The sequence below is a fragment of the Thamnophis elegans genome, chromosome 1 (assembly GCF_009769535.1).
Source record: "Thamnophis elegans isolate rThaEle1 chromosome 1, rThaEle1.pri, whole genome shotgun sequence".
In the NCBI taxonomy this organism is placed as follows: Eukaryota; Metazoa; Chordata; class Lepidosauria; order Squamata; family Colubridae; genus Thamnophis; species Thamnophis elegans.
Window position 1 is genome coordinate 149,479,916 of NC_045541.1, and position 14,845 is coordinate 149,494,760.

Sequence of the window (14,845 nt, forward strand, 5' to 3'; positions counted from 1 at the left end):
TGGTCTCTTGTGACGAGCCTAATGACAGAGAGTGGAAGTGTGACCTTCCTCCCATACTTGGGCATACCAGGGGTTGTGACTTTAAGTATATATATATACATATATATATATATATATATATATATATATATATATATATATATATATATATATATATATATATATATATATATATATATAATGTATGTGTGTGTGTGTTCCTCTGTGTGTGTGTGTGTGTGTGTGTGTGTATGCATGTATGTATGTATGTATGGGTCTTTTCCCATTACATGGGTCTTTTCCCATGTAAGATTGAGAGTATCTTGGCGACGTTTCAACGAGGTCCCACTTGTCACCCTCAGGCTGGTAAGGGCACGAGGCCGAAGACACCAGCCTGAGGATGACGAGTGGGACCTCATTGAAATGTCACCAAGATACTCTCAATCTTACATGGGAAAAGACCCGAATACACCAAAACCTGCATACCTGTGCCCATGAAAATCTACGAAAACAAACATATATATATATATATATATATATATATATATATATATATATATATATATATATATATATATATATATATATATATATATATATATAATATTTATGCTGATAAATAAATAAAGGGAGACACTATACACACACTATACAAAAGCATAAAAAAGAGAAAAATGCACATAAAAGAGCAGCTGAGGTAAAACAGACTTACCATTCACAAGTTAACACAGTGTTTCTCAACCTTGGCAACTTGAAGATGTCCGGACTTCAACTCCCAGAATTCCCCAGCCAGCATTCACTGACCTGTATGTCCTTGACATGTTAGCAGTGGTGGGTTGCCAATTTTTTTTGCTACCGGTTTGGGTATGCTTGTGTGTGCATGCAACACTTCTGTGCATGCACAGAAGTATCTGGGCGGGTGGGTGGAGTCTCCCGCCGCTGCTACTACTGGTGATCTGGGTCGATTGGGAGCAATTTACCTCTGCATGTTAGGGCATTTATACACAATCAGACATACACACATACACTCATATTCTCAAATTTAAAGTGTTTTAAAATCAATTGTAGAACTACTCTAGTTTTTGCTTTGGCTGAATGTCTCAATGATTCATAAATAACTAAATCATGCTATCTATAATTGTGCTTTACTTTTGATTTGCAAAACTGCAAGTATTTTTCAGGCTATTTTCCTGGAGGAAAATATGCATGTCTTGAATAATAACGTCAGGCTTTTTTCAGATTTTGACTTTAAAATTTAGATTTGCCTTCAGCATTAGAAGAAAGATTGACATTATAGAGCTTGTTTATATATTCTTTTGCTTAAATTCCCTATTCCAGTAATCATTGTTAACATTGCCATAACAAATAAACGACTTCATCTTTATACCACAGAACTCTTTGCTAGTCCTATTGCATCAGACTATAGTGAAAGATCTGTCAGATTCCACTAATTTGGAATGTCCTGTTTTAGACTCTAGAATTGAGAATTTAAGGCCTTTTTTAATTATCCAAGCATACTATAATGATTTATTTTCAATTTTGGCTCCCTGGATGAATACCATTAATGAATTGGTTTTCCTGGGTTTCTTTTTCTTGACCTTTCTTTATTCAGCTATGCAACAGCCAATTTAACAATCTGTAAATTGCACACACACAAAAAACCCCCAGCAAGTTAGAGGCCTATCCCTTGCCATTTGATATTTGAGTGCTCCTCAATGTGCTGTATATTAGTTTTTATTTTCTGCTCTGACACCTTACTATGAGGGAAGAACTCTCCGGAGCATCCTAAAATATTTCTATTAAAGACAAAAAGAGTTAAGCAAAATGCAGACAGTAGATCTCATAGTCACAGGAGAAAATAATATATAGTGACATTTCAAAAGCATTAATTAGGGAAGGAGTCAGAAGGTGGTAGTCTGGGTGGTTCAGCTCCTTTTCATTACGTCTTTTGCAGATGATTAGTCAAACTCAAAGAAAAAGATGGCGCCTGCATCTCCAGCTTTCTTAGATTATCATGGTTTTGCTTAATGTCTATTACCCTTCATGGATTCAGGTGAAGCCTTCCTAAGTGTATGTGAAGATAGTATTGAAGGCATTGGAAAACCTAACTTAGAACAATTTACGGAGGAAGAAATTAGTATTGGGCCCTCTATGCTTTGCACTATATCTGTACTGTAATGCTTTATGTAGAAATAATGTCATTGTCACTTGTGTCAGGGTGTCAAGTAATGAATCCATCGCAAGCAAAAACTCTGAGGCAGGTGGATTCCTCAAGGAATAACTTTATTGGAAATATCATATTGGCACATATCTGGTGAAAACCAACCCTGAGGGGCCCCTTGGTTTTCACTTAATTAAAAGTGAAACTTTTCTCCTCAACCACAAACAATCAAGGCAGTGTCTGCTGGTCTGGTGACGTCACTCCTCCTTCCTCCAGCCAGGTGTGACCTTGGTTTCAAGATAAAATATTTTGTTTTGACCACACAACCCTAGCTATCTCTAATCCCCCCTCCCTATCCCTCACTCCAGTTTGGCAGCACTGAAGCTTCAAGATGGCTTCGGCCAGATCAGCTTCAGGGTTGACAACTTGTAGTTGAGGTTGTCAGTCCAGCATTGTAGCAGGTCTCGGCAATTGTAGATACATTTTCCATATGTATATTGAAAATAGTGGGGAAAATACCTGAGTCTTTTCCTATAAAGCATGTGCTTTACTACTGATGTATTTCCTTTTTCTTTTTACAGAAACTGTTGTGGTAATTTTGTTTTAACCCCATGTTGAAAGACTGTGACTTAGATTGTTGAAACATCTAGAACAATTTCATGGCCAATTCTGAAAGATTTTTTTCCACAGGAACTAGCCACCATAAGTATAAGAAGTTTTGACATCTATAGAATGATAGTAATAGGAGGAAAGATGTCTCCCTCTCCCATTTTTGGTTGGAAGTTTTATGAAGCAGGATTGCTAGAACTGATGGTTGTAGTGAATGACTGAACCCTGATTCTCATGGTTTTTTCCCTTAATATCTCATCAAGCTACTATGATCTGATATGCTATTCTGCATATTTTAATCACCATATATTTTAGTTACATAACAGCATCAAATCCACATAGACCATATGAATAAGCTGCATTCGCTGGTTCAGATGCATTTTAGGCTTTTAATAAATACTTTCTTCATTGGCTGCCATCTTTGAATACAATTTATATGACTCAACCTTCTGGTAACTTTGTCTGTGAAGATTTGTCAAGAAATATTTGTGTATATGACCAAAGAAAACCAGCCTTTTAAAAAATAGCCTGAAATAAATTTCCAGTAATTCCCCTTCGTTGGTATAGAACTGTAAATTGGCCCACAGAACATGCAAGACATTACAATAATATTTTTTCTTTTAAAAAAAACCTATATTGTTATTTCCCTCAGAGACTGCATTTATTAGCCTATATTTGCCTAGTACACAGAGCATGTTTTGAAATTGGCAAGCTCTCTGGGAACTAAAATTGCTTCTCCTTTGCTGCTGGTCCAGGCATTGTGCCATGCTAGTTTTTATTACCATATAGTTTTAATAAATTCCTTTAAGGAAAATCTCTAAGATGATAGTTGCTTCTTCTGGTGTTAAAAGCAGACTGTGCAGTATAAATCATAGTTCAAAAAACTCTATAAGGGGTGGATGGGAGTGGCAGGTAGCTTTGTTGTGCAAGCAAGTATGAATGTTATTCAGAATCTAGTGTGTATTTGACAGTCTTTGTATTTTGATCCTTGTATTGCAATTTCATGTAAGACCCTGATTTTTTTTTTTTACTTTTCTGAATCTCCTCTGAACCTGCTGAATTATTGGTGGTGCTTCTGAAATTGTCCCTACAGAAGGAACTTTAGTGCCCTCTATAACAACCTTGCCAAGCTGTTGCCCTCCAGATGTGCTGGACTATAATTCCACTCAACCCAGCCAGCATGGCAGTTGGTGATGCTTGACTGAATGTTTTCATATATAAATAAATGTTTTGGGAAGCTCCGGAGACATTTATTATGCAGCTGAAGTAAAATTAAGGTTGCATATTGTGCTCACTGTTAATTGCTCTCCATAACAGCTGCTTTCAATTTTTTCTCTGAGAAGAGGCAACAATATTTGTGTGTATGTGCGCACATGTGAACTCCTAGCAAAACTTGATAAAAGGCAATATAGCAATTTATCATAATCTGTAGAAAATGGAGATAAGAGATTTGGTCTTTTCCTCAATAAAGTTAAATTCTGAAGTCAGGACAGACAAAATGAAATATTTCTTCATATCACATATACAGGTAGTCCTCGACTTACAGCAGTTCATTAATGACCGTTCAAAGTTACAACGGCACTGAAAAAAAGTGACTTATGCCATTTACATACGTTGCAGCATCCCCATGGTAAATGTGATCAAAATTTGGATACTTGACAACAGATTTATATTTATGACTGTTGCAGTGTCCCTGCTCATATGATCCCCTTTTGCAACTTTCTGATAATCAAAGCCAATGAGGGAGCCAGATTCATTTAACAACTGTGTTACTAACTTAACAATTGCAATGATTCACTTAACAAATGTGGCAAGAAAGATTGTGAAATGGGACAAAATTCACTTTACAAATGTTTCATTTAGCAACGGAAATGTTGGGTTCAATTGTGGTTGTAAGTCAAGGACCACATGTAATAAATTTTGAGATTGATGTTGCAAGATTACCTCCTGACTATGGTAATTTTTGAAAGGGCTTGAACAAAGTAATGTTGATGTATCTATCTACCCATAGCTCTACCAATAGATCTATCCATAGTAAGGGACAGCATGTCATTTTGACAATAGCAACAGAGGGGGGAAAAGGTATCCAGTAGAGGTTTTTTTAGTGGCAGCTTTTATTCCTTGTGTGGCATTTTCCATAGAATCTTGCTGGGAGAGAGAAGTCATGAATTACACTGAACTTTCTGTCCTAAGTATTAAGTAGTTCAAATGTATTAATCATAGGATTGTCATAGTAAAATGAACTGATATAAAAAATAAGAACATTCTTATGGCCTTATTCTGTATCACACAGAAACATGTATAAAGAAAAGGAGAAAAAATGTAGGAGCCCAACTTTTATTTTTGTGGGCTGTTATTATATGTGGGATAGCTGTTAATATATTCAGCTAAACTTCCCCCACAATTGGGAGCTCTGCCTTATCAAGAATCCTAGGCTGTGGAGAAGTTCAGTTTAGCATTTCTAATAGCATTTTCATATTTTTCCATTCAAAATTAAGTCTAGTGATAACTGGATAAAAATGAATTTCTATTCTGTGATTAGAACCTTTCTTTCTCTGTGAAGGAAATAATCCATCAATGAGAATTTTAAAGGAATTTTTTTCAGTCCAATTGCCAAATCAGCTCAGAGGATTTTTCTTATAGCACATTAATCTGTCAATCCAGTTCCCCAGATGTTGATACATAAAAGGACATAAAACACATTTTAAATAAAGCAAAAAATATTCATTGATGTAGAGAATACATATGATAAAATGAATAGGCTTGAATTATGCAATGATTTATGTAAATTTATGTCCTTTTGGAGAATAAATTAAATGTTCAGTGAATGATTCCTGTTGGGCAGAAAGTAAGGATAGGAGTTTTGATGATATCTTGGTTTTAAAATGTATTTATTATATATAAGGAATGCTTGTGGTATCATTAGAGTTGTATTAGTTGAAGACATAAACATACATGTACTTTGGTCTTGCAATGAATATTAGATAGATTACATGTTGCAATGAGAAGTATGTATCTGAAAATTAATGAATCAGACCAGGGTAATTTAGGATAAAATAGAATGAATAGTTTCAAACACATGATTTTGCCCCTCTAGGTAGAAAGTTTAGCGAAAATGTAAAAATTGAGAAATTTAAAACTATACAAACACTAGTAGAAAGGTAGTAAATTTTATGAAGTGTGTTGTGAAAGAAGAATGCCTTCTGAAAGAAGTAAAACATTTGTAAGAATGCTTCTGAGCATTTTGTTCAATGGAAGTAGAGATTAGATACTGCAAATCAGGAAAACTCAAACAAGAATAAGTTGAAATCAGTAGGAATGGATTGGTTCGGAATTGTGATAAAACAAGAAGATGTAAAGTTAAGAATAAATAGAAGATGATTGAATGTGGATTGATTACAAAAGTGAATGATCAATGTGAAATAAGCATATTGAGGTGATTTGGTTGTATGGAAAAAAAATTCTTCTGCGACGACTGCGGGAGGTGGGGGTGGGAGGCACTGTTTTGCAGTGGTTCTCCTCCTACCTCTCGGACAGGTCGCAGTCGGTGTTGGTTGGGGGGAAGAGATCGACGCTTAGGCCCCTAACATATGGGGTGCCGCAGGGTTCGGTCTTATCCCCCCTACTATTTAACATCTACATGAAACCGCTGGGTGAGATCATTCGGAGGCACGGGATAAGATACCACCAATACGCGGACGATACTCAGCTGTATCTGTCCGCCCCGTGCCAACTCAATGAAGCGGTGGACGTGATGAGCCGGGGTCTCGAAGCCGTTAGGGACTGGATGAGAGCTAACAAACTGGTACTCAACCCGGACAAGACCGAGTGGCTGTTGTGTTTCCCTCCCAATAATTTGGCTAGTGTTCCATCACTCAGGCTGGGGGGCCAAACTTTATACCCCTCAGACAGGGTTTGCAACTTGGGAGTCCTCCTGGACCCACAGCTGACCTTTGACCACCACCTGTCGGCTGTGACCAGGGGGGCATTTGCCCAGGTTCGCCTGGTGCGCCAGTTGCGACCCTACCTGAAGTGGGAGGCCCTCACAACGGTCACTCGGGCCCTTGTGACCTCTAGGCTGGAATACTGCAACGTGCTCTACATGGGGCTGCCCTTGAAGAGCATCCGGCGACTTCAGCTAGTCCAGAATGCGGCCGCGCGAGTGATTGTGGGCGCACCGCGGTTCGCCCACATAACACCTATCCTCCGCGAGCTGCGCTGGCTACCTGTTGATCTCCGGGTGCGCTTCAAGGTGCTACTTACCACCCATAAAGCCCTCCATGGTAGTGGATCTGAGTACTTGAGAGACCGCCTTCTGCCAATTACCTCCCTATGACCTATTAGATCACACAGATTAGGCCTCCTCCGAGTTCCATCCGCCAGTCAGTGTCGACTGGCAACTACGCGGAGGAGAGCCTTTTCAGTAGTAGCTCCGACCCTTTGGAACGACCTCCCCGTGGAGATTCGCACCCTCACCACCGTCCAGACCTTCCACACAGCCCTCAAGACCTGGCTATCCCGTCAGGCCTGGGGATAAAGATTCTAATCCGTCCCCACCCGAATGATGAATGAATGTTGTGTTCTATTTTTACTTATGTATTGTCTCATGTCTTGTCTTGTATTCCGCTCCCCACAAATTGTAAGCCGCCCTGAGTCCCCTCAGGGAAAAGGGCGGCCTATAAATAATAAACAAACAAACAAACAAACAAAATGAATGAAAGCCATATTGCAAAACATTGAACAGTGAATGAGCTGAAAGGGAAGAGAGAAATTATTTTTTTTTCTTACAGTTCCTAGTGCTACATGCTTTTTATTGATATGACCTGCATAATGTTGTTTATGTTGGAATGTAATGTATGTTCATTCAAAAAATGTAACCGTAGCAACCTTGTCAACATGTGCACACTATTTACTAAACATACAGGTAGTCCTCGATTTAGGACCACAGTTGGGTCCAGAATTTCCATTGCTAAGCAAGGTAATTGTTGAGTCAGTCATGCCCAAATTTACAATCTCTTTTTGCCATGGTTGTTAAGCAGAAGACTGCAGTTGTTAAGTAATTCATGTGATTGTTAAGCAAATCTGGCTGCCCCAATTGGCTTTGCTTGTTAGAAGCCAGCTGGGAAGCTTGCAGATGTCAATCACATGACCCCAGGATGCTGCAAGCCATTGTAAATACACATTGGTTGCCAATCATCTGAATTTTGTTCATGTGTCCCTGGGGATGTTGCAATAGTCATAAGTTATGAGACTAGTTATAAGCCACATTTTTCATTGCTGTTATAATTTTGAACAGTTGCTAAGCAATTGGTTGTAAGTTAAGGACCTCTTGTTTTTTATTTTCACATGTAGAGCAATATAATACAATACTGAAGGAAACTCAAGTTCCAGTTCAAAGGTTTTTTTAAAAAAAACATTTTTTGTTTCAGTTTCTTTTGGAATAATGTTCCTGATTTAAGTAAACATGCTGATTATTATTATCATACTTTACAATTTTGATGATTCCATATTTGGGTCCACATTTAAAGCTGTATGAAATAGTTTTTGGTCACCAAGGATGATGTATTAATGCCAAAATATTGAACTTGGGACAAAAGCTTCTTGTTTAAGTATGGCCCATAAGTATACTTGCGAAGGGGTTCAAAATAGTCTCTATGATATTATTTCAAAATTCAAACGAAATCCAGCTTAATATAAATTTCAATTTTTAAGAAAGTCAATTCAAACCAAATGCCAACTAATTTTGGCTCTCCATTTGACAATTATTTTATTTTGAATTTAATCTGGTATTAGATTGTAGCCTTGGATTTTGTTGCAAATCTAACACCTTTATTGTATACCTGACCTACATATTTCATTTGTGGATTCCCTTGTGAGCACTAAATGTATCTGGCTATTAACACTCAGCCTGGGTGTCTGAATAAACATTGGATGCATAATTCAATCTTGACATATTTTTCTCTTTTATATATTTTTCTCAAGGGGACTCTAGCTGCAGAATGTACTGAAGCAATCATTAATCTATCAGGATTTCATGTATCCCATCATGGAGCATTGAAAAGATTCTCTAGAGCTATTTTTTTCCTATTTGTTATTTCCGTGTTACAACATATCATGATAGCTAAAATATGCATAATATTCCCTATTCATCAAAAATATGAAGATGTCTTTTTATAAAGCAGTGAATATTTCAAGGCTGTTTGGTTATAGAGAACCATCTTAAACCTAAGTATCAGAAATACATCAATAGTATCTCAGAATTGGAAGACACTCTTGTACTAGCTGTCAATCATTTTATATAAACATCATGCAAATTAAATTGTGCTATCAAACCAGAGCAATTTGCTGTGGCATTTAGTTTATGCTGCATTTCAGTTTTATTTTGTTGCTGTTATAAACCCATATTTTGTGCTCAAGAGAGATCCTTGCTATATTCTAAAATAGAATACATCTTGCCAATCCTCTAGTGGGCAGATGTTAAGTTATGTTTGCAGAATGAACGGAGAGTCAGACTTGATTCTGCTAGTAATGCATATTATATCATTTATTTATTTAGTTAAATAGATTTTCATCTTTTTGCTAAATGTATCCAAGGTGGTTTTACAATTTAAAATAATGGTATATAACGTCATGGTTATAAGTTAAAAGATCAAGGGAAAGGAAAATGAGTGTATTGTTCTGTTCAAACATAATTGCATGCTGAGGAATGATCATTGTTGCTTATACATCAAAACAAGCATCATCTGAATACTAGAAAAAATATTTGTAGTCCTATGGGTGGAGGGTGGGGAATAATCAAGGATTGCAGAACATAATTCTTGATGAAGATTAAGCCTAAAGAAAGGCAGTTTTTCCCAGGGACCACATTTTGTGTTTTCTCTCCCTCAACACCTCTTTAGCCTTTGAGGGGTTGAAGAGGATATGATTATTGATGTATGGGGTGTGAGGTGGTTATCCTTCAGATTTTTTTCTCTTCTCAAATTTTACCATTCAGTTTTCATCTTTACAAAGTATTCCAGGATAATAAATCAACAATGCTTTAATATAACCGACTTTGAGAATGCTAACTTTGAAAGAAGGCAAGGCTATGGCATACTTAAATTTAAATGTATGTTTTGTATGGATTAATGTGAGCTTTTTGTGAGTTGGAATGGAATGAACACATGGTAAATGGACTTGATCTGAAACTGGATGGATTTCTCGGTTGCTTGTAATCTTAACTGTTTCTGTACATGGAAATCATTTTTTTTTTTCAAGAGTAATGCTGTTACTGTTTGGAACATTACAAAAAGTGCCCTTCAATTCATTTTTTTTAATGAGATAATGAAATTAGGAAAATAAATTATAACCCTACCCAAAACCATGCTGCAAAAATTCCAACTGGTTCCTGTGAAAGCCTTGGACTTGATTGTAGACCTCATTGGTCTTCCTCTTTTATCCCTTCCCTCTGCCCTCCCAAACTTTCCATCCTTCTTTTGATTTTTACATGTAGTTAGAGGGGGCTTTCTTGAGAGCTTCAGTCCAACTAATTTGGTTTTGCCAAAAGTTTTTGCTTTGTCTCTTGTTAGGGTACAAATTAATGTAACTTTTGTATAAATGTTAGCAGCAGCAAAAGCCCATCTGGCCCTGCAAATGATAATTTGAAATTCTTTCAGCATTTTATGACTTGAGGTTCTGGCAGACTTTAATTTGATTCTTCTAGGCTTCTGCCAAAGTTATTTTTTAAAGTTAGAATAGAACTGGAACTCTTTTAGAGAGAAAAATTACACAAATATCTTGCCATTTCATTTTAAATCTATTTCTATTATTGCTGACATTTAAATTTAATTATAGAGTAAAATTGCTTGATTTGTTAAGCAGGCGGTGATGGTGCTGAATATCTGTTTTATAACAATATCAATTCTCTTTCTATATAATAATGCTAACTTTTTTCTTGGTCTTGTTTTGTTCAGAGCTGCCCAGAAACTTAACCTGTCCTCAAAGAAAAAGAAGCATCATGCACCTTTGCTGCACTCCCATGGTGTCTCTATCTATGCCACAAATTTTAGTGGCATCCTACAGATGTATCCTCCTCCAGCACCACCATGCCTTTTAAGAGCTGTATCAAAAGTCAAAGACAACCCAGGAATTGGAAAGGTATTTAAATCTCTGTTTCCTAGTTGCTTCCTTAATAATAATGAAGAATTGGATAGCCAAATGTATTCTGACTGGAATGAATCTAATCCATTCTAATGTAATCTAGAAAAACTGTTTGTTCCTGTTGACAAGAATGTAATCCATGGTTACAGAGTCCTGTTACTTCAGAAGCAGATCATGATAGTGGATAGACATACATTTTAATTTGAATTGGCACCTTTGTGCTAAGCTGCATCTGAAAGCTGCTACAAAGAAAGCTATCCGAAAGAAGAGCTTTTGGAAAGGTGCTGGTACATTGATAATAGTAGGACTGCTAGGACTATACTGATACTATGGGAAACCTTTCTCAAATATGGGTGTTGCTTTTTTCTTATTCATGTCTAAAATTATGTGGCAGTTATTTGGCTATCATCATCTGTGCAAAATTCTTCTGCACAGCCCTGAAACTTAACCTCTCCCCCCATTTACCCTTATGTGGTGTCACTGGATACAATATGTACAGTGATATATTGAAGTTTGGCTGCAGTTACCAAGGTAGGCCTTAATAACGGCTTTAACTTATGTTCATTCATATTCATTCCTCTTCTTCCTCTACACATCTCTAGATCCTTTTCTATAAACAATGAGAAACATTGGGAACAACGGACCAAGAGAGATCCCAGGCACGATGCTACTGAAGGCCTTGGACACCTCCCAAATGGCCAGGGTCTTAGCAGGACCATGCACAGAGCTTCAGATATAACTTTAAGTTCCCTTTGGAATCCCACCAAATCCATCAATTTCTGGGGCAGACCAATTCAATAGGTCCTAGCTCCCTTCAGAGAAACAACCTCAAATTCACCAGGTGTGATCTAACCATGACAAAGGCATAGAGGTAGCTCCTGCTTCAGACCACATTGCCATTGCTCTGACAAGAAAATCATGTCTGGTTTGGGCTACTGTTGCATGAATGACTGCCCATGCAGTGGTGGGATTCAAATAATTTAACAACCGGTCTGTGCCCTAATGATTTCTTCCAACAACCAGTTCAGCAAACTGCTCAGAAAGTTAACAACCGGTGGGGCAAACTGGCTGAATCCCACCATTGAGTCAATGGTTGCCATGGTGGTCCTGAATTCCTGAGCGCCTCCAAGGCCCATCCAGGGAAAACAAATTGATGATAAATTAAGGAGTTTTCATTGTGTCTTCTGTTTGCTAATTGGTGTTCATGGATGTGTCCTGCTAGTGTTATGCCTGTCTGCCCTACATAGTGACTGTTAAAGTCCTTACACTGTATGTTGTAAATGATTCCTGTTTTTCCTTCTTGAGCTACACTGTGTCTTTGGTTTACTGAAGGTGGTTTGCAGGGCTTTAGTTGGTTGTTTCTGAGATGCTGTTGATGTATGGCAGTGTTATCTTTTTCATAATTTACATTGGTTGTATTGTAGTGTATTGTGTGATCAGGCAATTTTTGATAAAGTTGTTTGGGTATTCATTTTGATGGAAGATGTTGTATAGGTGATCTGTTTCCTTTTTTGGGGGTTCTTACATTGATCCTCTTGTGGGAGGTTGGTAATAGAGCTTGTTATGGAGCATTTGGTTTGCATGAGTAGTCATAGACTTCTTTCTAACTTGCCACCATTTCCTCTGCTGATGAAAATATTCTGAATGTTGTTGTTTTGTTATTCCCTTGTGAATTTTACCCTTTTGAAGAAGTGAATAGTTTTGTGTCTTCTCTAGTTGTTCTTTTTCTTTTAATCAGAAGGTGTTTTCTACATACTGGATCCATACTTTCGGTTCCATGTTTTGGGATGACAAATGTTTAATGTGCTTTAATGCGGTGTCCAGAAATGATAACAGTTCCTTGGATATACTTAGAATCAAACAAAATATGGATATTACCTTGTTGTGTAACAAAATGTCTGTAGGAAAACAACCAAACTATGGAGCACCAAGGATTCCATAGTTCAATCCTCAGCAACATATATTCTTTTCTATTAGTTCTAGATATATCTGCACAACATAGAGTTTGATGTAGGAATAGCATCATAAGATTATTAAGGTTTTGTAGTTGAAATTCTGGAACATTTAATGCAGTTTGTTAAACTTTGGAAATGGGAGGAAGGGAGGAAGATGTATCTATCTATTATCTACTGGATGTCTATCTGCCCCCCTCTCCCTCTCCCCTCCCATCCATCCATCCATCCATCCATCCATCCATCTATCATTTTTATCTTACAGTTCAAGACACTCTGAATGGCTAAGGTAATGCAGGAAGGAAAGGAGGAACAAGGGGAGGGGGGAAGGAAGAAAGGGAGGGAAGAAAGGTAAAAAAGAACAGAAAAAGGAAGGGAGGAAAGGGAGAGAGGGAGGGAGGGAAGGAAGGAGATGGAGGATTGAAGGAAGGAAGGAGGGATGGAAAAGGAAATAGGATAATGACAGAGTGACAGGGAGGCAGGGAGGAAAGGTAAAAAGGAGGGAGGGAGGAAAGAAAAAGGAAAGAAGGAAGGAAGATTGATTCTGATGCTCCCTCTCAACTTCCCACAAGGAAACTTAACGGGAATGACAGGATGTTGGAAGTTGCTTCTACTTCTACTCCTCCCCCCATTTGCTTTGATAAGGAGATATTTCTGAAGCAATAACCCAACATGGCATAAGTTATCTAGTTTAATATAATTATAACCCACCTATTATTTAGAGGATCTTACAATGAATTACAGTCCACAAAACAATGTAAAATAATATATTTATTAAAAATACAATATAAGACATACTGTAACAAATAATATTAATGAGGAGGCTCTTAAGGGATGAAGGGCCTGGTCAACTTGTGGTTACTAAATTCCAAATATGAGAGTAAAAAGTCAGATCTTCATCAGATGATAGCAATCAGGGGGTTCTGTTGGATTGTACACTTTGTGGGCAAAAATTGTTTGAAATAGAGATAGCCAAAGTTTGCTATATCTACTTAGAGGTTGGGCACAGGACTTTGGAAGATCCAGTAGCAAAATGTTGATTTGTTGTAGGTGCTTTTCCACAATTCCCATTGAGTTTTCCTCTGTGCATTTCTTAACTCTTACACTAAAGAAGCTAGCTGGGACTACTAAGTATGTATATATGACTCCTACCGCAACCACAACTACACCCCTTCTTTGCTGTCATAACAATTCTGACAATGGATTATTTTTGACTACTTAAGCACATGTATGGAAAAGATGATCTGGGGAGATGCATTGACTTGGATGTGGCGTGGAAACATATGTTTTCATGTAGCAAATTAACGCCCCCCCATTAGACTTGTCATTCTTTGCAGTTTTTCTCTTGAGAAATAAGCAGCTTTGAAAAAAACCTAATAAAAAAAGCACAAGAACTAAAGAAACATATTATAACTTGCATGGATTTTCCCCAGTGTAGATATTTCTAAATTACCTTGTCAGATAAAAGTTTGCTCTGTGATTGAGCAAGAGAAAAGGTTAGTGCTTTAAACTTCAAAAAATGTGAGTGTTGTGGGAGACCTCAAAAATAAGTTGCATTAACATTCAAATTCAGTTATGATAGAATTTATTCTCAAAATTACAGAACTAGAAAGGGTGTCATTAACAACAGCTAGATTTGTCACCAGCTTTTATACTCTCCAGTTCCCTCTCAGTAGTTTGAGGTCATTTTAGGCCTCTTTAGAGAGCTGACAAATATTAAAAATATGCAAGGCAAGAATTATTTCTGCTCAATGTAGTTGGAATATTTTCAATAAATTTTTACATGACACCACAGGGATTGATGTGTATGTGTTTCAAAAAATCAGGATGGCAGTAACAACCAAACAATTTAAGCCCTGTTCCTTTTTAAAACATGACACACTTGATGCATGCAAAAAAGCAGCTTTAAACATATGGTTGCACCTAGAATAGAATAGAATAGAATAGAATAGAATAGAATAACAGAGTTGGAAGAGACCATGGAGGAATTCCTTCTTGACTTTTT

The 14,845-nt window shown here is 37.3% G+C and overlaps 1 protein-coding gene across 1 annotated transcript in view; it reads left to right on the forward strand.

Annotated features, from left to right (window-relative positions):
* LOC116505357 (kinesin-like protein KIF26A) overlaps positions 1 to 14,845 on the forward strand; it is a 167,507-nt gene that overhangs the window by 113,830 nt on the left and 38,832 nt on the right. Inside the window, exon 5 of the mRNA XM_032212583.1 lies at positions 10,702 to 10,885. Within this exon, the coding sequence (XP_032068474.1) occupies positions 10,702 to 10,885 (184 nt within the window). The remainder of the gene's footprint in view (positions 1 to 10,701; positions 10,886 to 14,845) is intronic.